General features: G+C 42.9%; 1 protein-coding gene across 4 annotated transcripts in view; it reads right to left on the bottom strand.

Annotated features, from left to right (window-relative positions):
* The window catches only part of GRIK1 (glutamate ionotropic receptor kainate type subunit 1), a 174,473-nt gene that overhangs the window by 17,443 nt on the left and 134,384 nt on the right, over positions 1-22,646 (bottom strand). For 2 of the 4 annotated variants that reach the window (XM_074600491.1, XM_074600499.1), the window contains exons 8-13: positions 19,956-20,063; positions 15,586-15,699; positions 14,194-14,397; positions 13,381-13,604; positions 7,987-8,105; positions 3,566-3,783 (exon numbers count right to left, since the gene is read on the bottom strand). In XM_074600491.1, coding sequence (XP_074456592.1) covers positions 3,566-3,783; positions 7,987-8,105; positions 13,381-13,604; positions 14,194-14,397; positions 15,586-15,699; positions 19,956-20,063 — 987 coding nt within the window. Of the gene's footprint in view, positions 1-3,565; positions 3,784-7,986; positions 8,106-13,380; positions 13,605-14,193; positions 14,398-15,585; positions 15,700-18,710; positions 18,756-19,955; positions 20,064-22,646 lie in introns of all 4 variants that reach the window. The other 2 variants (XM_074600484.1, XR_012588997.1) reach the window with 2 other exon arrangements.

The raw sequence follows: 22,646 nt of genomic DNA on the forward strand, positions 1-22,646 counted from the left end.
CTGGCGTTTGAATTCTCATTGATTTCAGTTGAAACATGTCTGCACATCAGAAGGTAGGAGCTGGCAAGAGTTGCAACATGAGATTAAGATCTATTATCACAGAGGGGCAAAAAAGCAATAGAAGATCTATAGATGTGTTAAAAATAGAGCAGGACAGCAGTCTGGAGAAATATGTGTGTGTCACTATTTGTGGATGTGAAACATCTTGCCTTCAGTTGGACTTCTCCCAAATTTGGACATGCACACAGATGGTGAATCCTGACTGAGATCCCGCTGGCTTGCCTGCCTAGAACTCCATCCTCTCAGTGGAGCACTCCTTAACTGTCCAGGCCCTGTTTTCTGGGTATTTTCATCTGGTGTGGACAGATCTGGGATCTGTGTACAGAGAGGAGGATGAGTCTGAGGTTCCTTCAAAGTCATAATTCCATTTTTTCCCCAAAATAACTTTAATTCCTTTTGTTTCCATTCCCCCACCCACCCACACTACCTGGCTAGGCACCATAGTCACTGCGTCTTTAGCAATATTTTTTCTGGGGACACTATTACAACAGGGATATTAGTGTAAGGTATTGTGGAAAACCACAACTGTTAGTATATGCATTATGAACAAGACTAAATAAAAAGTGATGTAAGTTAGAACAAATGCAAATAGAGTTTTCAGAAAAGCAGTGGAAGTACCTCGCTTTCCTCATATGGTTCCTAACCTGCCTCGCATCCAGTAGGTACATTGTGCAATATCATCTTTCAGGGGCTTCCTGCTGCTACTTTAAGCACAAAGTCCTAAACCAAAGCTCTTCAAGGTTTGCTTCCTGCCAGGATCTTTTTCTGCACTTGATGTCTTCAGAAATCCTTTTGCCATGTGTGTCTCTTACAGTCCTGAAAATCAGACTCATCTGGTCTTTGCATCTCATGTTCTACATGACAGGCACTCTCTTGTTCTTCTCTCCTCCATAGTGAGTAACGCCTGGAGGATCATGGTTTTGCTTTAAAAAATGGTGTTCTGAAAGAGTTGTTTCTCTGGCTGTTTCTCTGGGCATTTCTTTGTTTAAGTACTGGGCATAGCACTTGAAATAAGAACCTTCCTTAGTGCAACCCAGCCCTGCACTACTCTCCTGCAGGACATCTTAGCTGCTGTTGCAAGCTGGTCGTGCTAATTCCTCCTTTCCTTTTCCCTGTCACCATCACATCAGCACTCCCAGGTCGCAGGACTGTCTCTGCGGCACAGGCTGCCCATCATGAAAAGCACCTTTCACGCCAGCTCAGCTGCTCCAGCCCTTGAATCGCAGGGGCATGGCTGTCGTGGGGAGCCCTGGGCGTTTGAGTGCTCTCAGAGTCCGTCACGGCATGGGGCAGCCCGGGGGAAATTGTCCAGGCCAGTTCACAGCTCCCAAGAAAGAGGCAGAGTTATTTCAGGTGTCTTCTCTAGAATCGGTATGGCAAAGATGTTTTTTTTTAAACTATATGGTAATACACATGCAGAGCATGAATGGGAGTAACTGCTGCCCATAAACCCTTGCTCCTGCCTTCTCCTCATTCCCAGGTCTCTCACTGGTGTGTGAGCGTGTGTGTGCTTACTTAGCTCAAGAAGCATATGCAGTATTTTACAGTCCAAAGGAGGCAAAGTCATGCCCTCACAGAGCATGCAGTCTTCCTTTTGCATACATAGGTACCTGTCGTCTTTATCATACAGAGATTTGATTGTTTTTTTAAGTTTTGGACAGCGTAAAAAAATCCTAATCTTGTGAGGATCTTGAAAGGCTTCTGTAATAAAAATAATAACACCTTTTATATAACCCTGTGTGTGTCTCACTGGTTTACAAGTGTGATAAATTGTATTTTTCATCTATCTTTCACTATGTCACCTTCACTCTGCCAGAGAATCCATCTCCATTCTTTACTAAAACCAGTCTCCTTTCACTTATGTTTGTATATATGTGCATTTCAGGCACGAGTCAGCTAGCATGTATAGCATAGAAATATTTAATCACTTTGAAACTTTTTTTTAAAGGCTTACATTCTTTTAAGCCTACAAATTTTAACCTCAGCGATTAATAGTGCAAAAAAATCAGTGTAAAGCTGGAAAGAGCTCTAGAAATTTGTTCTGAACTTCTCATGCTGAAAGAAGCTATTTCCTCTGAAAACAGGTTTGGAAGGTTTCGCTCTGACACTGAACATGACTTCAGAATAGCAATGACAGTGACTGGGCAGCGAAGAGCTCGTAGACCAAGGGAGCTTCCCAGAGTCCTTCAGAAGGTGGCACAGGCTGCTTCCTACTGCCTCACATTCCCGATGGGAGTCCAGGACTTGCCTTACGCAATTTCCAGGATTATCTCCAGCTGGGTTTCCCAGCATATCTTAATGGAAATGTCAGCTCATCATTTCAAGAGCTGACTATAACGAGGCTCTGGAAAATGCTGTGGTTTGTGCATTTCTTTCAGGGTGGAAGCATTTCTATTCAGCCACAGGAGAGCCATTACAAGGCCAGTTCACCCCTGACAGCTCCATCAGGGGTAGCCTACCATCGCATCTGTTACGTGATTGAAACATCCTTGACAAGCATTCCTTTTGAGAGATGACCCAAATACTTTAGCCACGTCCCTTTTTTGTCTGCGTGCGTGGAAGCACTTTGCCTCGTGTGGAAGCAGAAGGGTTTGTGGTTAAAGCTCAGGCTGGAGCAGCAGGGGCTTGGGTTCCCAGCACCGGGGGCTGAAGCTGCTCACTCCTGCACACAAAAGTGTGGCACGACTACTATTTTGCCCCACATGCTGCTTCCCCATGGCCCTTCAGCCTCTTCAAAGGCATATTTGACTATCTATAAACACCATTCCTAGATGCTACAGTGAAAAGCGTGATACCAGTTCATTCAGGGCTTAACTTCCCTGCTGAGACTGCCGATGAAGCTGCTAATTAATTCTAATTGTCACGGGATTTTTCTGCGTATATGCTATATTTATAGCTTGTTGGCTTTTACGTTGACATTTTATGAGATTAACCCATTTTTTATGTAATTAATACTAATAGTGAAAAAAAAATTGCAGTTATCTACAAAGCAATTAGCCACAGAAAATGATCTTTTACTTACAGATGTCTTCATGTGCGTATGTGGCCCATATATTAATAGTCTGTGTAATATTGACCACGGACCATTTTAAAAAAGGGACAAAAAACCTTGCATTTTGACTGCCTGCAGTATTTTTCTGGTGCAAACATGCCCTTCAGAAGTGATCTTAGCCAAGTGGCTGTAAGAAGCTGAGATCCCACCCTGAGAAGCAACCTGGAGCAGACTGTTCCCATGTCCATGCCCTCGTCCCCTTCAGATTCTCCCATCAAAGGCATGAGTTTGCCCCTCACAGCAGTATAGCATCAGATTATTTCTCCATATGTCTTGGGGGAAAATCTCCCGTCTTTTACATTAATATTGCTGAAGAATCCTCTATGGATTTGGGCAAATGATGTATTTACCTATTATACTAATCCTTCCAAGTGTTACGATTCCACCTCACCCTTTAGCACTGGAGGGCCATGAGTCAGTCTGACCGTACAGAGCTGGCTGATGCCATCTTACCTTGAAGAAGGTCATTGTGGATCCATCTCTAACAGCCCCATACTCTATCTTGGTTTGCTTTGCCAAATCATCTGCTGAGTCGATGGGGGATTCCATCCTCTCCACGGTCAGGAAGGCAGCCAGGTTGGCAGTATAGGATGAGATTATGATTAAGGTGAAAAACCACCATATTCCTCCAACTATTCTGGTAGAAAGAGCTTTGGGCATCAGCTCTGATCCTGTTACAATATCATCAAAACAATCATATTAAAAGGGTGCTGAAAGATGCCTTTCCTGATACCACAGACTGTTTTTAGGCACAGAATGCTTTTATGAGCTGTAGCATGATAAAATGATTTAAACAATAATCTCACAGATGCACAGCTAACATTTATAATGGTAACACACTGTGAAGGGGATGTATGCCATGATACATGACAAATGGAATTATCCTTGGGTCTAAGCCCCATTAGATCTCTGAGCTAATGCTCACTGTGGTATTAACCTCTTACATCCCCAGCAAGCTACGCTAGTATTTTTGTCTGTTCCCTGAATCCCTTTTTGCCAGTGTACTGTAATCAATTTTTTAATTAGAGATCTGTAGCAGAATGCTACTCTGCTTACAAGCTACCTGGCAGAAATCCCTTACGAGAGAAACCTGCCCTGTGCATCCTATCGACACACCTAAGCAGAAACAGGGCGATCAATACGGTTCCAGTGAACTCATCAACCTGTGTGAACCTGGGCTCAGAACCCAGAACACGTCTTATTGCAAACGTGCGGTTTGAAAATTCAGAGGGTGAATGGACGTATCCTTTGGACCCACAGGGCAATGCAAAATTTTGGACAGTGTATTTAACACTCATTCCTGCTGAAAAGGTTTTAGCAGATCTGCCGGCATGTCACACGGACAAATATAAAAGTGATCTGCCATTGTCATAAAACCCTACAGAACAGTACGAGTGGGTGTTAAGTGCGCTGAAACGGCTTCTAATCATCTCAGACAAACTGTATTTAAGCCTCACAGGTACTCATATTTCTAAGCATTCTGATGCAAGTTTTGTGCTGTTTTTTTTTCTGGAGGCATCCCCACTGAACTTAGCTCATTCTGTGGGATTCAAGAATCTGGTTCAGCAAAGCACTTAGAGAGCCACCTGAATACTTTTGACTTCAAAGTTAAGCCTTTGCATAATTATCTTGTTGATGAAGGATGGACTTAAGAAAGTACTTAAGTGCCTGTGAATGGAGATCTCAGCACGTAAAGCTTTTCATGTGACAAACGTATTTCTATCACTGGAAAAATGTGTTGACATATTGTCTCTCCCCAGCAATTTAATGATTTCTGTAAGAAATCTAAACATGTTACAGAGAATATTTTCAGACTTTGCATAAACTCTGAATGTGACTTTTGGGGGAAAGACCAAAAGGGTAAAAACTTTCCAAACAACCAACAAACAGATTTAACTTAGCTTTGTAAACAAACACATAGACATGTCTCTTAAAGGTCAAAGCTAAGCATAGCCCAAGGGTTTGAGTAGGTTGACAGAATTGCCAAACTGCAAGAGCAGATGCTCTGCCTGTGCAGCCCTGTGCAGCCCTGGTGCTGCACGGATTTCAAATTAAGCCAGCAGTCTAAAAGCAGAAACTCTCGCTTGAAATTTCTGAGTCCAAATGTACCCGTTTCAAGAGCTGTAGCTCTGTCTGGGTTTATGTTTGTGGTCTGTTGTATTTTTCTTGCTTTTCAGACTAGATTATTTTTTTCCAGTACGATGAAATCTCTTCCGTTTTTGTATTGTTGCTCTCAGGAAAAGTGTGTGTTTATTTCTAAGCTGGGGTTGACCTGCAAAAGCTGGCTTCTAGGAGTGCTGATTCAGGTCATCCTGAAGGTTTGGGTTTTTTTAAGCTTAGACAGCTATAAAAATATAATTTCTACACTTGGACCCTGACGTAATACCTAGCTCTGACATATACATCCCAGTAACGCACAATAGCCAGATACCTTGCAGATATCTTAACAAGCAACCATGAAATCTGCCGGCGCAGACTTACAGCAGCACAAGAGAGTAGGCGGAGAACTCCTGTGTGCTCAATTTGTGGGGTGAGATGCCAAACCTCCTGTGATTTCCTCTAGCAAAAAGTTGTTTGGGAAAAAGCAGCAGAATACATTCAGTTCAATTAAGCTCAAGACGCCAGAGTGTATTAATTATGCAGTGAGCTACGGTTCTGCTTTTGTGAGGTGCTGAGCGCACTCTGCTCCCAGCTGAACCAAGCGAGCCCGGCATCTCTTTTGATCACTCCCATGATTATTTCAACGTTCACCTTTTCGAGGGCCTTGACTCCAGCGAAAAGCACTAATATATGCTCCACGCTCACCGCCTTTGCCCTGAGCCTTCTCTTTACCGGGATAGTCCTGGTCTGACCCATCGCTTGGCTGAACTGGGGCTCTGACGGATAGCTTGCCTTTCTGAAAGTGATGGTTTTTTTCTGAATGGATTGGATGAAATGTGCCCTGTTTGGATGCTTTCAGAGTATGCATAACACATCTGAGACTTTCAGGGGAAAAACAGGGGAAGTAACGTCTAAATAAAAAACGTTGCTAGCAAGACTCGGGGTTCAGAGACAATACTTGCTGAAGTCTCTCTAGTGCCTTTTTATGGCAGACATGACAGCCAATCCTGATCCAGACTTTGCTCACGCTCTGTAGAAAAGAGAAAGTCTGATCATCACATTTTAAAATTTAATAACAAGTGGCTTCCAATCAAGCATAACAAGCAGCTGCTGCCAACAAGAAAGAGCATAACGGTAGATGCAGAGTTTCACAACCATTCACATCATGTTCAAACTCTTCACATTAACAATGATGCACTTACAATCACACGCACCACAAGTTTGTACATGGAAACATTTGTGTTGCCTTACAAATGTTTTTTTTTCTTTCTTTCTTTATTTCTCTCTCTCTCTCTCTCTCTCTTTCTTTCTTTTGTTTTGTTTTTAATCTTCTTGAAAGACAAGCAGAGTCTGGTTGGGGCTGACTGTCATGTACCCAAGGTAGTGGTAACGAGCAGACACTGCATCCCACAGTTTGCTGTGGATGATGGTAAACTCCAAAAAAGGCAGTACATCGAAACACAGAATCCTGGGTCACTTTCACACACAGGGCAATCACAGTTATATACACACACCTGCCTGATACTGTAAAACCTCAGCCTGTGTTTTACTGATAAATTGGAAGGAAAACAAAACAAAAAAGCGAAACAGAACGGCTCTTCCTTCACCCAACCTCCTTCAAAGTAATTTCTGTGAGGAAGCTCTATGTCCTGTCAATACATTAGTGCACCAATAAAAGCAAGTGCATCTTAGGTATAATACAAAACTTATTCCCAAGCATATCTAGGAAAAATCCTCATCATGTTTTGTTTTTTTTTTTACTGCTACTCATTTCTGTTAAAGAGGGAAGAATAAACTGTACCTGGATGAATGCAGAGATGATTTTATTTTCCTTACTTAAATGTTTAGGAATTTAATACCAAGGTACTGCTGGGCTTTCCTCTGAATTGCCTTTTTAGTTGTTGCTGTGGGGTGGGGTTTTTTTTGTTCAGCTTTGATTCAACTTGAAATGTTTGTCAGAAAATATTTTCATTCTTTTCAGTGGACCCCAGTTTTGGTGAATAGTGATTTAACTGGAAACCTTAGAACATACACGCCATAAACAAATGTGTTTAGTACACATATCTGTTTGACTTCCCACATGGAGTAAGCTTCACTGCCCTTCCTTGTCAACTGAGCAAAACGTCAGCTGTTTCCAAAATCATCACCAACAGGGACTTGTGACTGGGTTAAGTTAATGCTTCTAGGGTTGGATGCATTTACAGAAGGATGGGACTCATACCTGCAGAAAAGCCATAGAAAAAAAAGTTTGGGTTTGGTTTTGGTTTTAAACAAAGTGTTTGACAAATGCCAACAAACTTAACAACCTTTCTGAAGAAAGAGCATCTTTTTTTTTTTTTGTTTGGCAGTTAAAACAGTTTTTCTAGGGTAGCTAAGGCTGTTACTGCTTCTGTTGGGATGGAGCCCAACCTTTTCCTGTCGCCAAACCTCTTGTACCAATACACTCAACTTCAGCATGAAGCACTTCATATCCCTCCTGTCATTATTTTACGTTTCAGCTCCAGAAACTCCCGTGCGGCCCTGTCTGCTTCCCTTTCTCTCAGGTGCTTCCCCTCCTGCCTCCTGCTGCCTCCCTGTTCTGGGTTTCACAGGGTCCCCTCCTCTGCCTGCTCCTGGTGGCAGCAGCACGTCGTTTTCTTCCTGTATTCTACCGCTTAGTTTCTGAGATCGGGTTTTACAGTATATGCTGTATTTACAGAGGGTGGAGTTTACCAGCACAGAAGCCCTTGAGCAGACTGTGGGACGTGTGCGATAACGAAGTGTAACCGGTGTACCTTGCTGCATGAGAGCTCCAACTCCAAACCAGAAACTATTTAGTAAAGTAAAATTGTTTTCCACCACATCTGAGTCTGGATTGCACGGGTGGGGGTTATACCATTCATATGGTGTAAACCTGTGGCAGTTAACAGAAACAATCTGTAAACATCAAATAGAGTACACACAGCGGCAGCAAACCTGCTGAACAACGCACAAAGAGAGGAGGTTAATGAAGGGAAGGCGAAAAAAGAAAACCCCAGCTGAAAGGCTGTCCGCGGGACGTCTCGCAGCTGCCTCCTGCAAGCTGTGGAGCTGCGCTGCGGGGCCAAGAGCCCTTCGCACGGTCCCGGACCCAGCACCGGCCTACGCCTCGCTCCCTCCTCCCGTGCTGGGCTTAGAGGCTGCCGCAACGCCCCACGGCTCTCCTTCCCACACCGCCAGCAGACAGACAGACAGACATTTGCAGGGGCTGGGGGTGGGTGGAGGGACAACTGGAAGCCACGTAGCTGTTCCTTAGTAAGGCCTTTAGGAAATACTGAAGGACTAGCAGCCCTCTAAAGGCAACCATGGCCAGCTGTACGTAGTTGAGATGCTGGATGCTGAACGCGCTCTGCCTGCCGAAGTCATTTGAAGGCATTTGGGAGCAATCGCAGGGCCCGAAAGGCGTAGGGCCACGTTGTCAGCATTGCGGGAAGAGAATTACGCGGAGGATTATTGCCTTTAACGGAAGAACTCCACTCTGTTCCCTGCACACGCCGTCCTGCAACTGCAAGCGCTGCCCCTCCTGCCCCTCCATCTTGGCAGAGCTGCCTTAAGGACCACGTCTCCCCAAGGTGCCTCGACTGCTGCTGCTTCCCACCCCTGCCGGGCTTGCTGCACGCTTTCTCATGAAGTTTATGAATATAGCTTTAATTGACAATGTCACGCCGATACATTTTAATTACTGTTTCAACTATATAATTAAGCACTGAGTTTATGCAGGGTTGCAAGCAGAGGGCCTTGCTTAGCTGGAGTAATGAGCTCTGATAGTAATGAACCCACTAACTGAAACAGTAAGTAGCTTAGGATGCCATTAGCTGCACAATATTACCATTACTAGTATCATGGTATTAAAAATTGTGACACAGGCGCAATTTTCAGATTCAAGATACAGCAGTTCTGCATACACTGGTTTAAAAAAAAAGCAGTTATCGGGTTATATGTTTCAAATTTGTGCTGGAATAATGGAAACAACTGTTGTGGAGTAACAAAATTGGTCCCAACTCAGTTCGTGCACATGTGGGGAAACACATCCTTAACGAGAGACCCAGAGTTAGGACCTGTAGGTTGCCTAAGCTGCCGACCGCCATAGAAGTGAAGAGGTCCCATGCTGAGCGTTCACCCGCAGGGTCCTCGAGTATAGTTAGCATGGGACTGTAAGAACGTGCACAAATAACTCCTTCCAACCTGACTGGGAAGCCCGAGGCTGGGGTCTTGTATCGTTTCAGGCAGCACAACAACCACGTTCAGTAGGCTGGACCAAATGTCTCCATCACCAAAAGAGCAAAACGGCAGTTGCTAGACAGTGGCAATGAAGTTCTGGCAGCAAAACTCTTTCTGCCAGACTGGAAAGATTTTTATAGCTGTGGGTATATATTTTAATGTGGTACTAGGGTATATGTTTCTTTTTCACCTTGAAACAAAGCTGATTTTCTTCTTGTGTTTCTATTGCTGTGCTGAACTCTAAGAAGAGGCTGGTTTACAATTCTGCTTTGCTTCACTGCTCAGGCCTTCTGTTTTCCTGTCCTGGTTCCTGTTTCTCTTTCCTGCCCCCTGGTTTTCTCCCTCTTTGGACCTTCAGCAGTGGCTATGCTGAAGTTTCTGATAAAGATGAGATGTTCAAGGTCGCCTAAGCAACCTATATAGGCTCTGTGTGACATTATTCACCTCTGGTGGTGACCTCAGCTACCTAGTGCTACCATCGACTCCAACAGCACAGCTGATATGGCATTAGCAGTAAAGGGAAATTTTGGCAGAAAGTGCCACGTTCATTCACTGAACAGGAAAAGAGCTTTGTCAGTCTGTAAACCTTCACAGTGATAAAAGCTTCAGTGTTTGAGTTTAAAAATTAGTGTAACAATGACAGGGCTACATAAGGCTCAAAGACAAATGAGAAATTATTCAGTTGCCAAAAAGTCTGAAGAAAGAACTGGAAGATTATCCCAGTCTGTGAAAATTATTCCCAATTATTTGTCTTCCATGAACTGATGTCAAAATACTGTTAACCATTTAATTTACTATGGCACTGTTAAAAAGTGGATGCTTACTGAGGTTCTTAAAACTAATCTAACCAATATTTGCTGAAACACTTGGCAAATCTTGCAGAAATCTTGACGTATTCGAAGATATGAAGAGCTCTAGACATAGACTGTAAGAATTGCTTAGCTTCTTGTAGTAAATTAAAATTTATGAAGTCTAAAGTAAATTAAGATGACATGTGAACACAGTTTTGTGTACTTCAGCCTATATAGTCACAATCTAATTAGGCTCTGCTTTTAGGCATCGGTTCAAAAAAACCATTTATGTCAGAAAAAATGTAACCATTCAGAAAATGATGTTAACTACTTTGCTGAACTAGTGGGTTCTTTTCCTCTTTTCCTAAAATAGGTGGGTTATGAGAATGATATGCAAACTTGATATATTTAAGTTGTTACAAGTTGGGCTTTGTGCTGTGTATTATGAATGTGGGGGCGTCTATACCTTCAACGACGTGTCAGCCTTTTAGATAATTTTAGCCACATTTGGCAAATAGGTAGAGGCCTTAGAGGTTATTACGCTCCTGCAAGTGTTGTGAAACATTGCAGTGGTAGCCCCACTAGGAGAGAAGCTGCAGGATGAGCTCACAACTTGTTACGTATTAGTTAATCCGCATGGGAAAGATCGCCTATAAATCCTTCAGCTGCAGGGAAAGCAAACAAACAGACAAACAAACTTCAACTGGCGATCGCAATTCACCATGAGACACCAATCTGCAGGGAAATCAGGGTCCATTAGTTACGCTGCTCCTGGAACTACTGCTTTTTAGAAAGATTTAAGAAACAAAACATAACACAGTTACATAGGACAAACCTATGGATTTGCCCAAAGGCTACACTCTGATTTGGAGCAATATTTAACAGCCATGAGAGAAAAGCAAACAGGTTTCACAGCTGATGATTTGTGAGTTTCCCGGTGCATTTCCCTTTGGTTTGCTCCTGGCCACGCATCTGCATGTAGGCAGCTCTGCGAGCAGACAGACGAACCCCGATGCTTATTTATTCTTGCAAAGTTGATGCTGTTATTTTAAAAAATAAAAGTGCGGAGGATAACTCAGGCTTTGTATTCCCTTCTGCCTGTTCTGAGGTGGAGAGGACTGTGGGATGTTTTTAGTCTTGGCACACAACCGCAGAAAAGTCAATCTGTCACAGTCGAGCAGATTTAATATTAGTCATGAATGAGATCATGATTTGCGTACAGTAAGAGTTCTTATTTATGGTACAGTGAGCCACTGCAAGAGCTTGTGGGAAGTAATGACTAATTGTATACAGTCCCATAGCTGCCAGGGATGGATGAACTCTTTCTTTTCACGTAGGGCCAACACTAATAAGTTAACCCATGACCTCTCCTCCTCTGATTCCCTCCTCCTTCTCCACAGTCCTAGCAGTTTAAAGGAAAAAGCAAATCCCACAAATTTCTGTACTTTGGTACTGGTATAGAAACATGCAAACAAGCAAAGCGTTCCCATAGGTTGTCCATCTGGAACAAGGGTTGTTCAGTGAACCATGGAGAAATGTATGTTTGAGGCCAGTCACTCTCATCAGGACCGGTCTTGTGAATAAAGGTTTTGCAGGGCTGTGTCTCTTGATTAAAAGAAAACAGTGAATCAGAGGAAAAGCAGCAAGAGCTTCAGTTGGCCTGGCTCACACAGAAGTGGAAGTCAGGCACAATGTGCTATATTATCAGAATTAATGATTCTGATTACAATTATTTTATGACTTTTGAATGAGGTATATGTACGCATACGTTGCAGCATACACATTATTGCTTACTTCTTAAAGTTGAATGCAATCATTTGAAATAAAAACTGCAGCATTTCTGTTACTTTTGCTGTGATGTGAATGTGTGGACTTCCAATGATTAATCACTTCAGTTCTTATATTTCATAGTATAAATGTTTTCTCAGGCTATTTTCCATGCACTTTATTAATGTGGAATATTATGTTGATGTATATGCAAATCAATACACAACAGAAGTGGGGAAAAGCTTGATTAGGGATCCTCAGTAAACAAAACCAAAACATGAATCTCTGTGAAGCACTAGTAAAGATATTTATGTTTTAAATTATGAATAGGAAAAAATGAAGGATGGGATGAGATTAAATAAACAGAGTTGGAAATTAGATTCCAAGGTCACTATCTGAAGAAAAGGACAATAACTATGCCAGTTCAGAGTCCAGGTTTATTGAGGAGTATGCAAAAAGGTATGCTTCAAACGATCAATTTCCTCTAACAAGTTTCTAAGTTCATTTTCCTTCAAATTTGGTTTGCTCTCATTCAAAGCCCTAGAGCAACTGACTCCTGGACTGTGGTCCATGGTGTCTGAGGCCATGATAAGTAGCTCGTATCCGGTTTGTGAAACCATATCAGCTGTTCAGAGTTTTTAAGGTAAAGCTCAATCGTAAGGGTATAGAGTACTCTGCTGCCCCTCTGGAGATGTGACTGTGGTCCACTGGCCCAGAACCTTTGTGGCACACCTGCCTTTGAGAACTTTATGAGCTTTTGGCTTCATTTGGAAAAGTGGTGCGTATGTGTTTATTTCCTGATTTTTTGGAATAGGGAACATCACTGGGAGCCTGCCACTGACAGGCAGGGTGCGCCTCAGGACTGCGCAGGGAGAGAGCCTGGGGTATACTTCACCTTGCAGATTGTCCCCTTAGGTTCCCAGTCACGTTATCTCTTATTTTCAAGGGGAAGTTAGCTGAGCTAATTAACATCCTTCAGCAAAAATACGTTCACATCCTCTTTCTTACCTTTTAACTGTATGCACTGCTAGTGGAAAAGAGAAGTGCTTACATGCAAGTAATATAAACTGCTTTGCAACATGTAGTCTGCCGAGGTGCTGTGTACTGGCAAAGAAAGGCTGACGCATTTCATTGGATATTTCTGTCCATTCAGCCCTTAAGGAAAGTAGAATCTCATCACATTGCAATATACAAAAGTGATAGCAGTGTAGATGTGAAAATACCAAGAGACTTTCTAGAACGTTATGCTTTAGGACTGGATAAAACCCTTAGGATAGTATTATACTGTGTCTACTTTGCAGAGCGCATGCAACACCTATGGGAGGACAGGTAGTTAATGTGGATGCATCTAAAACTACTTTTGTGACTTACCTTGCAATGACAAAGAGGACGCAACTGACTCCAAGGCAGGCTAGGAGAACATACATCCAAATATCAGGAGAAAGAGGGTTTAAAAAGGAGAAAACACCAGGGTTTGTCCCATTGGGCTTCCGGTACAAGATACTGATTCCCAGCGTCATGAAGGGCTTGGAAAAATCAATTACTTTCTCTCTTACATAGGTAATAGTGAGAGGAGCAACGGCCAGATCAGCTTTCTGAAAACACAAATGGGAAAATACTCATTCTTTTTCATGTTCAGCAAACGCAATACTATTCCTTCCATTTTTCCCCCCAAGCATTAAAAACTAAACCAAATTCGACTATAAATCTGAAGTGTGTGACAAAATTTAACATTGCTAGGCTATTACTGGGTACATGATATTCATCTCTCTCTTTTTGCAGGCAGAGGGATATTCGTGACTTTCATGTGAGTAGGAGAGGTGTGATGTGGGGCTCAGTCCTGCGCAAGGGGGCAGACTGCCAGTGAGGACTGGCACAGCGTCTGGGCGGGGGCTACATCCACAGATCAGAGGTGAGCTTGGCATTGAAGTTTGTAGCCAAGGGGTGGGCAGGACCTGTGCTAGCTCAGTGCCCGCTGCCCCACCCCAGGTGGAGGTTCCCCCCAACACACGCGAACTGTTGGTTCAGACATACTGACGCAACTTCCTACTCTGACAAGTGGCAATAAAGACAGAGCAGAGGCTCTAAAAAAAAGGAAAACCAATGCAAACATTTCATTTAGGCTGGCTTCATACAAAATACCACAGGTGAAAGGAGAATAAAGAGAGAAGGATTCAATCTTACATGATCTATGAGTTCTTTGACCATCCCATTCCACTCTCCTTTGTCATTCTGGGCTCCATATTTACCATCAGAAACTAGTTTGACCTCATAGATGAAGCCCAAAATATTTGACAGCTCCTTTAGTAAGTCCAGGCAGTAACCCTCGAATCTGTCATTTCCATACAAGGGCTTGTCAGACTTCTTGTACATAACATAGGGATCTTCCTATAGAAAAAGACAGCAGACATGTAGCAATAGAAATGAGGCTTGTTTCAGATTATATCAGCTTCTCTAAATTATGTGAATATTTTATAAATGGATTGCAATTACACGGAAACCAGTAATTTACCGTGTCCATTAAAACCTGGTTTAGGTGTGTTAACAAGTTGACTGAATCAATTAATGATAAGCATAAACGCCCTAATTTTCAGTGGAACAGACCATTCAAAGCTCCCATGAGCTTTAATTAAAGTAGTGCTTAGCAGCTCCAAAATCAGATACAAGGTCTGTACTCTACATTGTCCCACCCTAAGGGACAGGAAGGGATGTTGAAGGAGAGAGAAGCCTAAATAACAGAAGAAGGAGAATCTAAAACTGGATATTCTGTGATAAATAAATCTTTATTGAAAAAAATCTTCAAATGTATAAAATAGCTGTGAGTTGAGCAGGTATTCATATGAGAGAATGGAGAACAGCACAAGTAGATTGCAAACTACCTTGTTGCTTTTCTTTTTAAAGGATTTTGGACAGAATGTCAGGGAAAGCAGGTTTCTGCAGTTTAATGTGGCAAAAGACCTCTGGCAATAGAAGAGGAGTGTAGAGGGACCCTTTGAGCGCTTTCCCTCCTGAGGAATTAGGCAGAGTAATTGAAAAAAGTGGCTTTACTGGCCAGGCAGAAAGCATGAGGCTGAACAACTTCTGAACACCCAGTTGCATATTTTCCATTTATCATAGTAAGGTCATACCTCAATCTGTCTATCCACTGTTTGCTCCTTTCTTTCAGTCCTCTTCGTCTCACTTTCAGTAAAAAGCAAGGATGTATAAACACAGACTGCAAAGCTGAGTATTTGCATGCGTTAATTCTTTGGGGAAAAAAAAGCATGCAGGGGTCATCTCTGAAATATTGAAGTAAGCTAAACAATTTTGGAGGTGGAGGTTCCTAAAAGGTTCCATTGGCAATGGGGCATTTTTGAATCCATCTTGTGGATGGATGAATGTGTATGTCGATTCCGAGTCTAAATCAAAAAATTTGCTTGCAAACAGGGTACTTTAACAAAACATTGTTTAGCGTGGAGGAAAACAGCCGTGGAGTGCAGGGCGGAGGTGGCAAAGGTGGCCACAGAGAGCCACCATCAGCAACACCTGCATCCCACAGTGCGGGTGGTGGTGCCACCTCTGCCCAGCGAGACTTACCAAAATGGTGGTGACAATAAGCGTCCGGTTAGCCAAGGAATCTGTGATGTTGGTTGATCGGTCCTTGTTGCTGTCTGTCATGTTAAGGCCACTGTATGAGTTCCAAACCCCAATCTGCGCAAAAGAGAGCAGGTGAGCGGCTGCCTAGCCCCAGCAAGCCGAAACATTTCCCTAAACGCTTACCGCCTAGGAAGAGCGCTCTGGTTCTAGTCACCACAGAAAGAGACAGCAGCAGCACAAAAAGCTAGAGAAGGGAAACAGCTGTAGATCTGAATAAGGCAGCAACATCAAATGGCTGATTTAGAAAACACAGGGAACATATCGCCCTTTCAAAAGCAGGTGGAAATGAGTAAGCTGTAAGAGTATAAGGCATGTCAATACAGTGGTGTATTAGCCAATTTGCTACAGAAGTGGAACACGTTGACTTTGTTTCCTGCTAAAAAATGTCAAATGTCTATTTTTCTGTGTTTTTTTTTTTTACTTTTGTAAATGGTAGAGTTGAAACATATGGCAAGACCTCTCTTTTCCAATACAACAGATTAAAATCTTGAATAAATATGTTGAAGCAGATTGATGGATGCACTGGCCTTTTGCTTCCACTGTGCCTTCAGCAGGTTTAGCAAAGATTATTCTGTCATTTCTTGACTACGATATATGACCGAGCTAGCAAGGTGATACCGTTTCACCTACTGATTAGTATTTGCTCAGGAAATACAAGCGGCCAAAGACAAATTCCTTTCTATCCCCAGAGATAGCGAAGAATTCCTGTATTTAATGTCCAACCCAAAGCCTCAAGGGAAAGATCTTTGTGATTTCAGTGGATTTGGGTCTACGCCTTGTGAGGGCAGAAATTATAACCATGTTGACTTATTCAGATAAATATTTACTTAACATAAACACAATCTGAAAGCATCTTCTTTTTTTGCCTTTGGATTTACATACACAGCATGGCTGAGGGCTGATGTGAGAAAACTCTGGGCAAGGGGCTGGCTCAGGCAGTTTGGTTTATATCTGGACATTTGTGGAGAGCACCAAACGGATGGCGTGGGGGACTGACATTGGCCATCCACAGAGCCATTTGCATCGCCGGCCGCTCTGCCAGCATGTTTCAGCTCTACCCAGGAAGGATCTGCTTCCAGATCCTCCCTGCTGGGATTGCCAGTGAAGCTGCCAAGTAAATCTAAGACAAAATCCACTGACACCTCCTGTGTACTGAAGGTCTCTGTCTGCCATCAGATGCTCAGTCATTTCAGACCCAGGACTCTTTTTCTTTGGTTGTTAACCGAGACGGAGGTTGTGTTGCCTTTGTACCAAACCCAGCAGATTAGTTTGTGCCTGCTGAGTGTGGATTTGGGATAACAACTGTATAATTTCAAACAGACTTTGGGTTTCTGTCCCTGGGTTCCGTTGCTTTTGCCTTTCACAAACTTTTTTTCCAAAGTATGCTCAATGGGGATAGTCATGCCATTTTTTTAATTTATTTTTTCAAGCATTTATCAATCATTCCCTTTGTTTCCAAAACTAGACCAGGTTGGGAAACTGATCCGAAAAGTACATACGAAATAAAAGGTTGGATATTATGATAGCCTGTGCCAGGAATATAGTAAATAACCAGTGTCCTTGAATTTGCACCAAGGTGGCTGACTTAATCAAAAAGCCGTTCTGCTCGCTGTTACTGACTTGATATGCTTTTATCGGCTGGCAGCAGGGAAGAGGAGAACAACCATGAAGAACATGGAGCGACACAGTCACAGTGCATACAAAATACACCAGGAAACCACTCTACGTCTGGATAAAAGAATGACACCGCAGGTCAACCTTGATTAGAGCGATGGAGGAGGTCGGAGGGGCACTGGAAGAATGAGGCCAAGGTAGTACATCACTATGGTGAATCCAGGGGATTTATTGCAGTTTAGTGACAAGCTTGAGAGGTGTCATAAGCCCTTTTCAGTAAGTCTGTGCTCTGAACCAATTGTAATTTGGTTTAAATCAATTCAGCGTAGCACGAAATGCCTAGAGTCAAAAGTGAGATTGGTTCAATAGCGTTCTGCATGTCAGGTAGGATGATCTATTCATCAGTAATGAGGGAAATGGGGTGCCTTTGTGCCTTAGCCTGATTCACTGAAGATTAAAACAAGGTTATTAAATATGTGCTTTATAAGAACAACTAAAAGAGTGCTATAGATTGTTTTGCACTGGTGTACTCTGTAGTATTAAAATCCCTCACAGAACAACCCAAAACCACAACCTTTTTTAACTGTGTAGGTGGGAGGGGTGGGAAATAATAAGATTTGTGTGAAATATATACAAAAAACAATTCTAAGCGTTGTAAGAAATTTTTATCTTGTGACTCCAGAACACTTTAAACAGGGTGAATGCAGTTGTTTTCTTCTCCTTACAGTACAGCAACTGTGGGTTGTACCTCCAGTGGTGATCAGTGCATGGAGCTGGTCTCTGATTCCCACTTCGGTGCCTTTTCCACCAGGCAGAGGCACCTCATGTTAAAAGAGGGCTAAGACTCCTGGGGTAATTTAGATCTTTTATGAACAAGCTTAGTTCCCATTTCCATATGTTAGTGAGTGACAGCACCCACCTAATCATCTACATAATTTTCTGTAAGGAGCTAATAACACACTCATCAGAATTTTGAGTCAACAATGCTTGAACTTTGCCTGCACAGTATGCATTTTGTGGGAGGCAAAAAACCCCCCCAAGCCTGCATGTTAAAGCAGTCCTTGCTGCTGATGTAAATACACATCTGAAATGGTGTAAATTTACTACTTGTCGTGAACCTTAGATGAATCAGGATCCCTCCTGATAATAGGTGAGAAAAAGACTGCTTTTTCTGCAGCCAGGAGCCTCTACTCAAAGAGAGGAAAGGCACAGCTCCCAAGAAATAAAATAATAATTAAAACAAAAAAAAATTTGGTGAAAAAGCTGAATCCTGCCAAGATCTTTTTACTATTTGGAATTAACAGTGTCTTAAATTGGGATGAAGGTTATTCTACCAGAAAAAGTCATACTCTCAGATAGACTGTTGTCTCTAAACTGCAATATGAAAGTCACTGTCAAAACCCAAAGGATGAGTCTGAAGACCCAGCCCAAAGGTTTTTTTGTGTACAAACCTTCTTCCACACTTTATATAAATGATTAGAAACCTCGCCAGCAGCCTTGGTACAGAGAGAAATAAACAGAGTGCTTCATTAAAAATGAAAAGAGAACCAGACTGGAGAGCCATGTGGGAGCAATTACATTTAAAGTCTCAATTAACCCATTAACAATTATCATTCGGCGTCAAGCCAGTGTACGCAGAGTAAGGGACAACGATGTCTCCAGCTGACATGAGCTGGTGGTGTTACCTGGGTTAGGGATTTTTGGATGCCCACAGCAACCAGCTCCTGGGGAGGGAGCCCTGTGGTGCCCGTTGGAAGCCCATGTTTGGTGGCTGAGGGCCAGGGCAAGGCCATCCTGCCTCCCTCCAGGGCCCTGCAAGACCCCCTCAGTCTCCAGCACAGATCCTGGTTGACCATGATGGGGTTCAGATGCCAGCAGCAATGCTGTCCGGCTAGAGTAAAACAGGGCCAAAAGCATCCGTGACTTTGGGCCTTTTCCTATGGTCTCTGCAAGTCAAGGAGCACTCCCTGCCTTACACCTCTGCATCTTCAGGAGAATTTATAAGTGGTAAAGTAAGGAAAACAAGACCTTTGACATGGATTTTTTTTTTCCCAGAGGCATGCTTCCCTGAGTGTCCTGAAGGAATGTGAATTTTATTTGTCTTTTGTTTGAATGCAGAACCAGTTTCTGAAATTGTATCATGCAGAACTTTCTGTTTTCAAACAAAGATGCTACAACTCACTCAGTCCCGTGTAGTCTCATCATTTCAGTGCAATTTATGATAAGCAGTTAGGGATGTAAGAGAAAAATAACTGATATAATCTCAAAAACATGAAGAATTTTTAATATCTCAACTCTTTTTGGGGTTATTACTCAATCACCTTCTTTCCTCTCTCCCTCATGTCACATTTATTAAAAGACATACATGTAAGATACGCCTAGGTTTTATCTATATACACGAATTTACCAGACTAAGTTACAGTGGCATGAACTGAGGATAATGTGCACTTAAAATAATTATTCCCATTCAGACAATTATTGCCAGTCCCAAATTCCCATCCCATACCTTGAAATGCAAAGTACACATTGTAAAATAACAAAACAATCTTAGTAGCTCTGTTTTAACTTTGACTTAAATAATCTTGTGAATAGTGGTTTTTACGCCAAGCACGGGAGATCCAAGCTGCAGAGAATGGACTCTCTTATGCCCCTGTCAAATTAGAGTTTTGTCATTGTTTTACAAACGATCTGGTTACCTTTTCTGTTCCTTCCTCCTTGAGGCTAATTATGTCCAAATCAAAATCTTTCCGCAAGCCGTCTGTTTTGTTGAAGGTTATGCGCCCTGTCAGGCCATCCCAGCGTGCCTGCATGAACACAAAAACACTCTTCCCTGTAATGATTAGTAGGAACTACTCTGAAGCCATAAAAAATATTGCATTTTAAATTAACAGCAGCATTGAATCACTTCCAAATAACATATGTAGCTTTGTTATTTTGATAAAAAACACTTTCCTCATCTTTTTTGTTATCTAGTTTCTCTTCAATATGTTTTGCATTTTACAATCAGGCACAAGTTTGTGGCAGCTTATATATATTGATTTACGTATGTCTAGTACTGTATATATAAAGATACAGTGAAGAGAAAGAAAGAGAATAAAATATGTATTACATGTGCCCAAAGACAAGACAGTTTTGCATTGCCTAAGTAGAATCATAGAATCATAGAATCTTTATGGTTGGAAAGGACCTTTGAGATCATCGAGTCCAACCATACACACACACAAAAAAAACCCCTACAATCTCTGTTACTAGAGCATGCCCTGAAGTGCCAAATCTACACGTTTCTTAAATACCTCTAGGGATGGTGACTCAACCTCCTTTCAGGTAGTTGTAGAGGACAATGAGGTCTCCCCTCAGCCTCCTCTTCTCCAAACTAAACATGCCCAGTTCCTTCAGCCTCTCCTCATATGACCTGGTCTCCAGACCCCTCACCAGCCTGGTAGCTCTCCTCTGGACCCGCTCCAGCACTTCAATGTCCCTCTTGTACAGACGGGCCCAGAACTGAACACAGTACTCGAGGTGAGGCCTCACCAGTGATGAGTACAGAGGTACCATCACCCTCCCTACTCCTGCTGGCCACGCTATTCCTGATACAAGCCAGAATGCTGTTGGCCTTCTTGGCCACCTGGGCACACTGCTGGCTCATGTTAAGCTGGCCGTCCACCAGCACCCCCAAGTCCTTTTCTGATGGGCAGCTTTCCAGCCACTCTTTCCCAAGTATTCACTAAGAAATTAAAAAAGGAGTCTGCTTTGCCTGAACTTTGGGTCTGAACCTTGGCATATAACAGTTTAAATCCACCAGCCTTGCTGGAGTGATCCTCTTTACCCCCAACAAGGACCTTTTAAGTTCTCCATGATGAATGGCAAACTAATGGCAATTGGTGCTGAATGGGAGTCCCCAGAAGGTCTTTAATGAATGAAGGTGGCTAACTAACCCAAATCACCAAAGCTTTCTCAACACTTCATAGAATCACAGAGTGGTTTGTGTTGGAAGGGACCTTAAAGATCATCCAGTTTCAACCCCCCTGCCATGGGCAGGGACACCTCCCACTAGACCAGGCTGCTCAAAGCCCCATCCAGCCTGGCCTTGAACACCTCCAGGGATGGGACATCCACAACTTCTCTGGGAAACCTGTTCCAGTGCCTCACCACCCTCACAGGAAAGAATTTCTTCCTAATATCTAAATTAAATCTCCCCTCTTTCAGTTTAAAACCTTTACTCCTTGTCCTGTTACTACACTCCCTGATCAAGAGTCCCTCCTCATCTTTCCTGTAGGCCCCCTTTAGGTACTGGAAGGCTGTTATAAGGTCTCCTTAGAGCCTTCTCTTCTCCAGGCTGAACAACCCCAACTTTCTCAGCCTGTCCTCATAGCAGAAGTTCTCCAGCCTTCTCATCATCTTTGTGGCCTCCTCTGGACCCACTCCAACAGGTCCATGTCCTTCTTATGTTGGGGACTCCAGAGATGGATGCAGTCCGCCAGGTGGGGTCTCATGAGTAGAGGGGCAGAATCACCTCCCTCGATCTGCTGGCCGTGCTTCTTTTGACGCAGCCCAGGATGCGGTTGGTTTTCTGGGCTGTGAACATGCATTGCCAGCTCGTGTTGAGCTACTCATCAACCAACATCCCCGAGTCCTTCTCCTTAGGGCTGTTCTCAATCCGTTCTCCTCCCAGCCTGTATTTGTGCTTGGGATTGCCCCATTACCCCTGGGATACCCATCCCATTACCCCTGGGATGCTACAGTTGTGCATTTCCTAGTATTGTGTGATAGATACTGCCCCTGCTTCTAAGGGCCCATAAATCCAGATTTCTCCAGGAAGGTATAAATGAAAGAAGGGGTTTTGTCATTCTTTCCTGGTTTCCTGGACAGGTTGTGATTAAATCTCCCCCACCAGCACTGGTCTCCTGATGTCCTTGGACCTTGCTGCAAATCCCAGCTGAATTGTTTCACTAATCCCTACTCAGTTTGCATCACCGAGGAAGAAGGCACAAGTTCCCGTGTAAGCAAATGAGGTGTATCATTCCTAATAGGAGCACTGCCACTGCCTGTGCTCACAGATGTTGATGGCATAATGATGATGGCTCTAAAAGCAGGCTTTCAGGAAAAATTCACCCAGCCACAGAGACCTAATAAAAACTTTGTAGTGTAAGATAACACACAAGTCTTACTTGAGAGTTTGAAGTACAGCATACACGTTGCATATGATCGGTTTTCATCCAGGCAGCATTTTACTGTTCTGTCATAATTCAGTAAAATCACTTTTTTCTTGTTTTAAACATTAGAATCAGGAGTAAGTTAAAGTGGTGGACTTCGTGCATCAGCCCATATAGCCACGATGATTCCCTGTGCTGGGAAGGATTCCCATCCTTCACAGCAACAGGATCAAT

Source organism: Larus michahellis, chromosome 1 (genome assembly GCF_964199755.1).
Source record: "Larus michahellis chromosome 1, bLarMic1.1, whole genome shotgun sequence".
NCBI classification, from domain to species: domain Eukaryota; kingdom Metazoa; phylum Chordata; class Aves; order Charadriiformes; family Laridae; genus Larus; species Larus michahellis.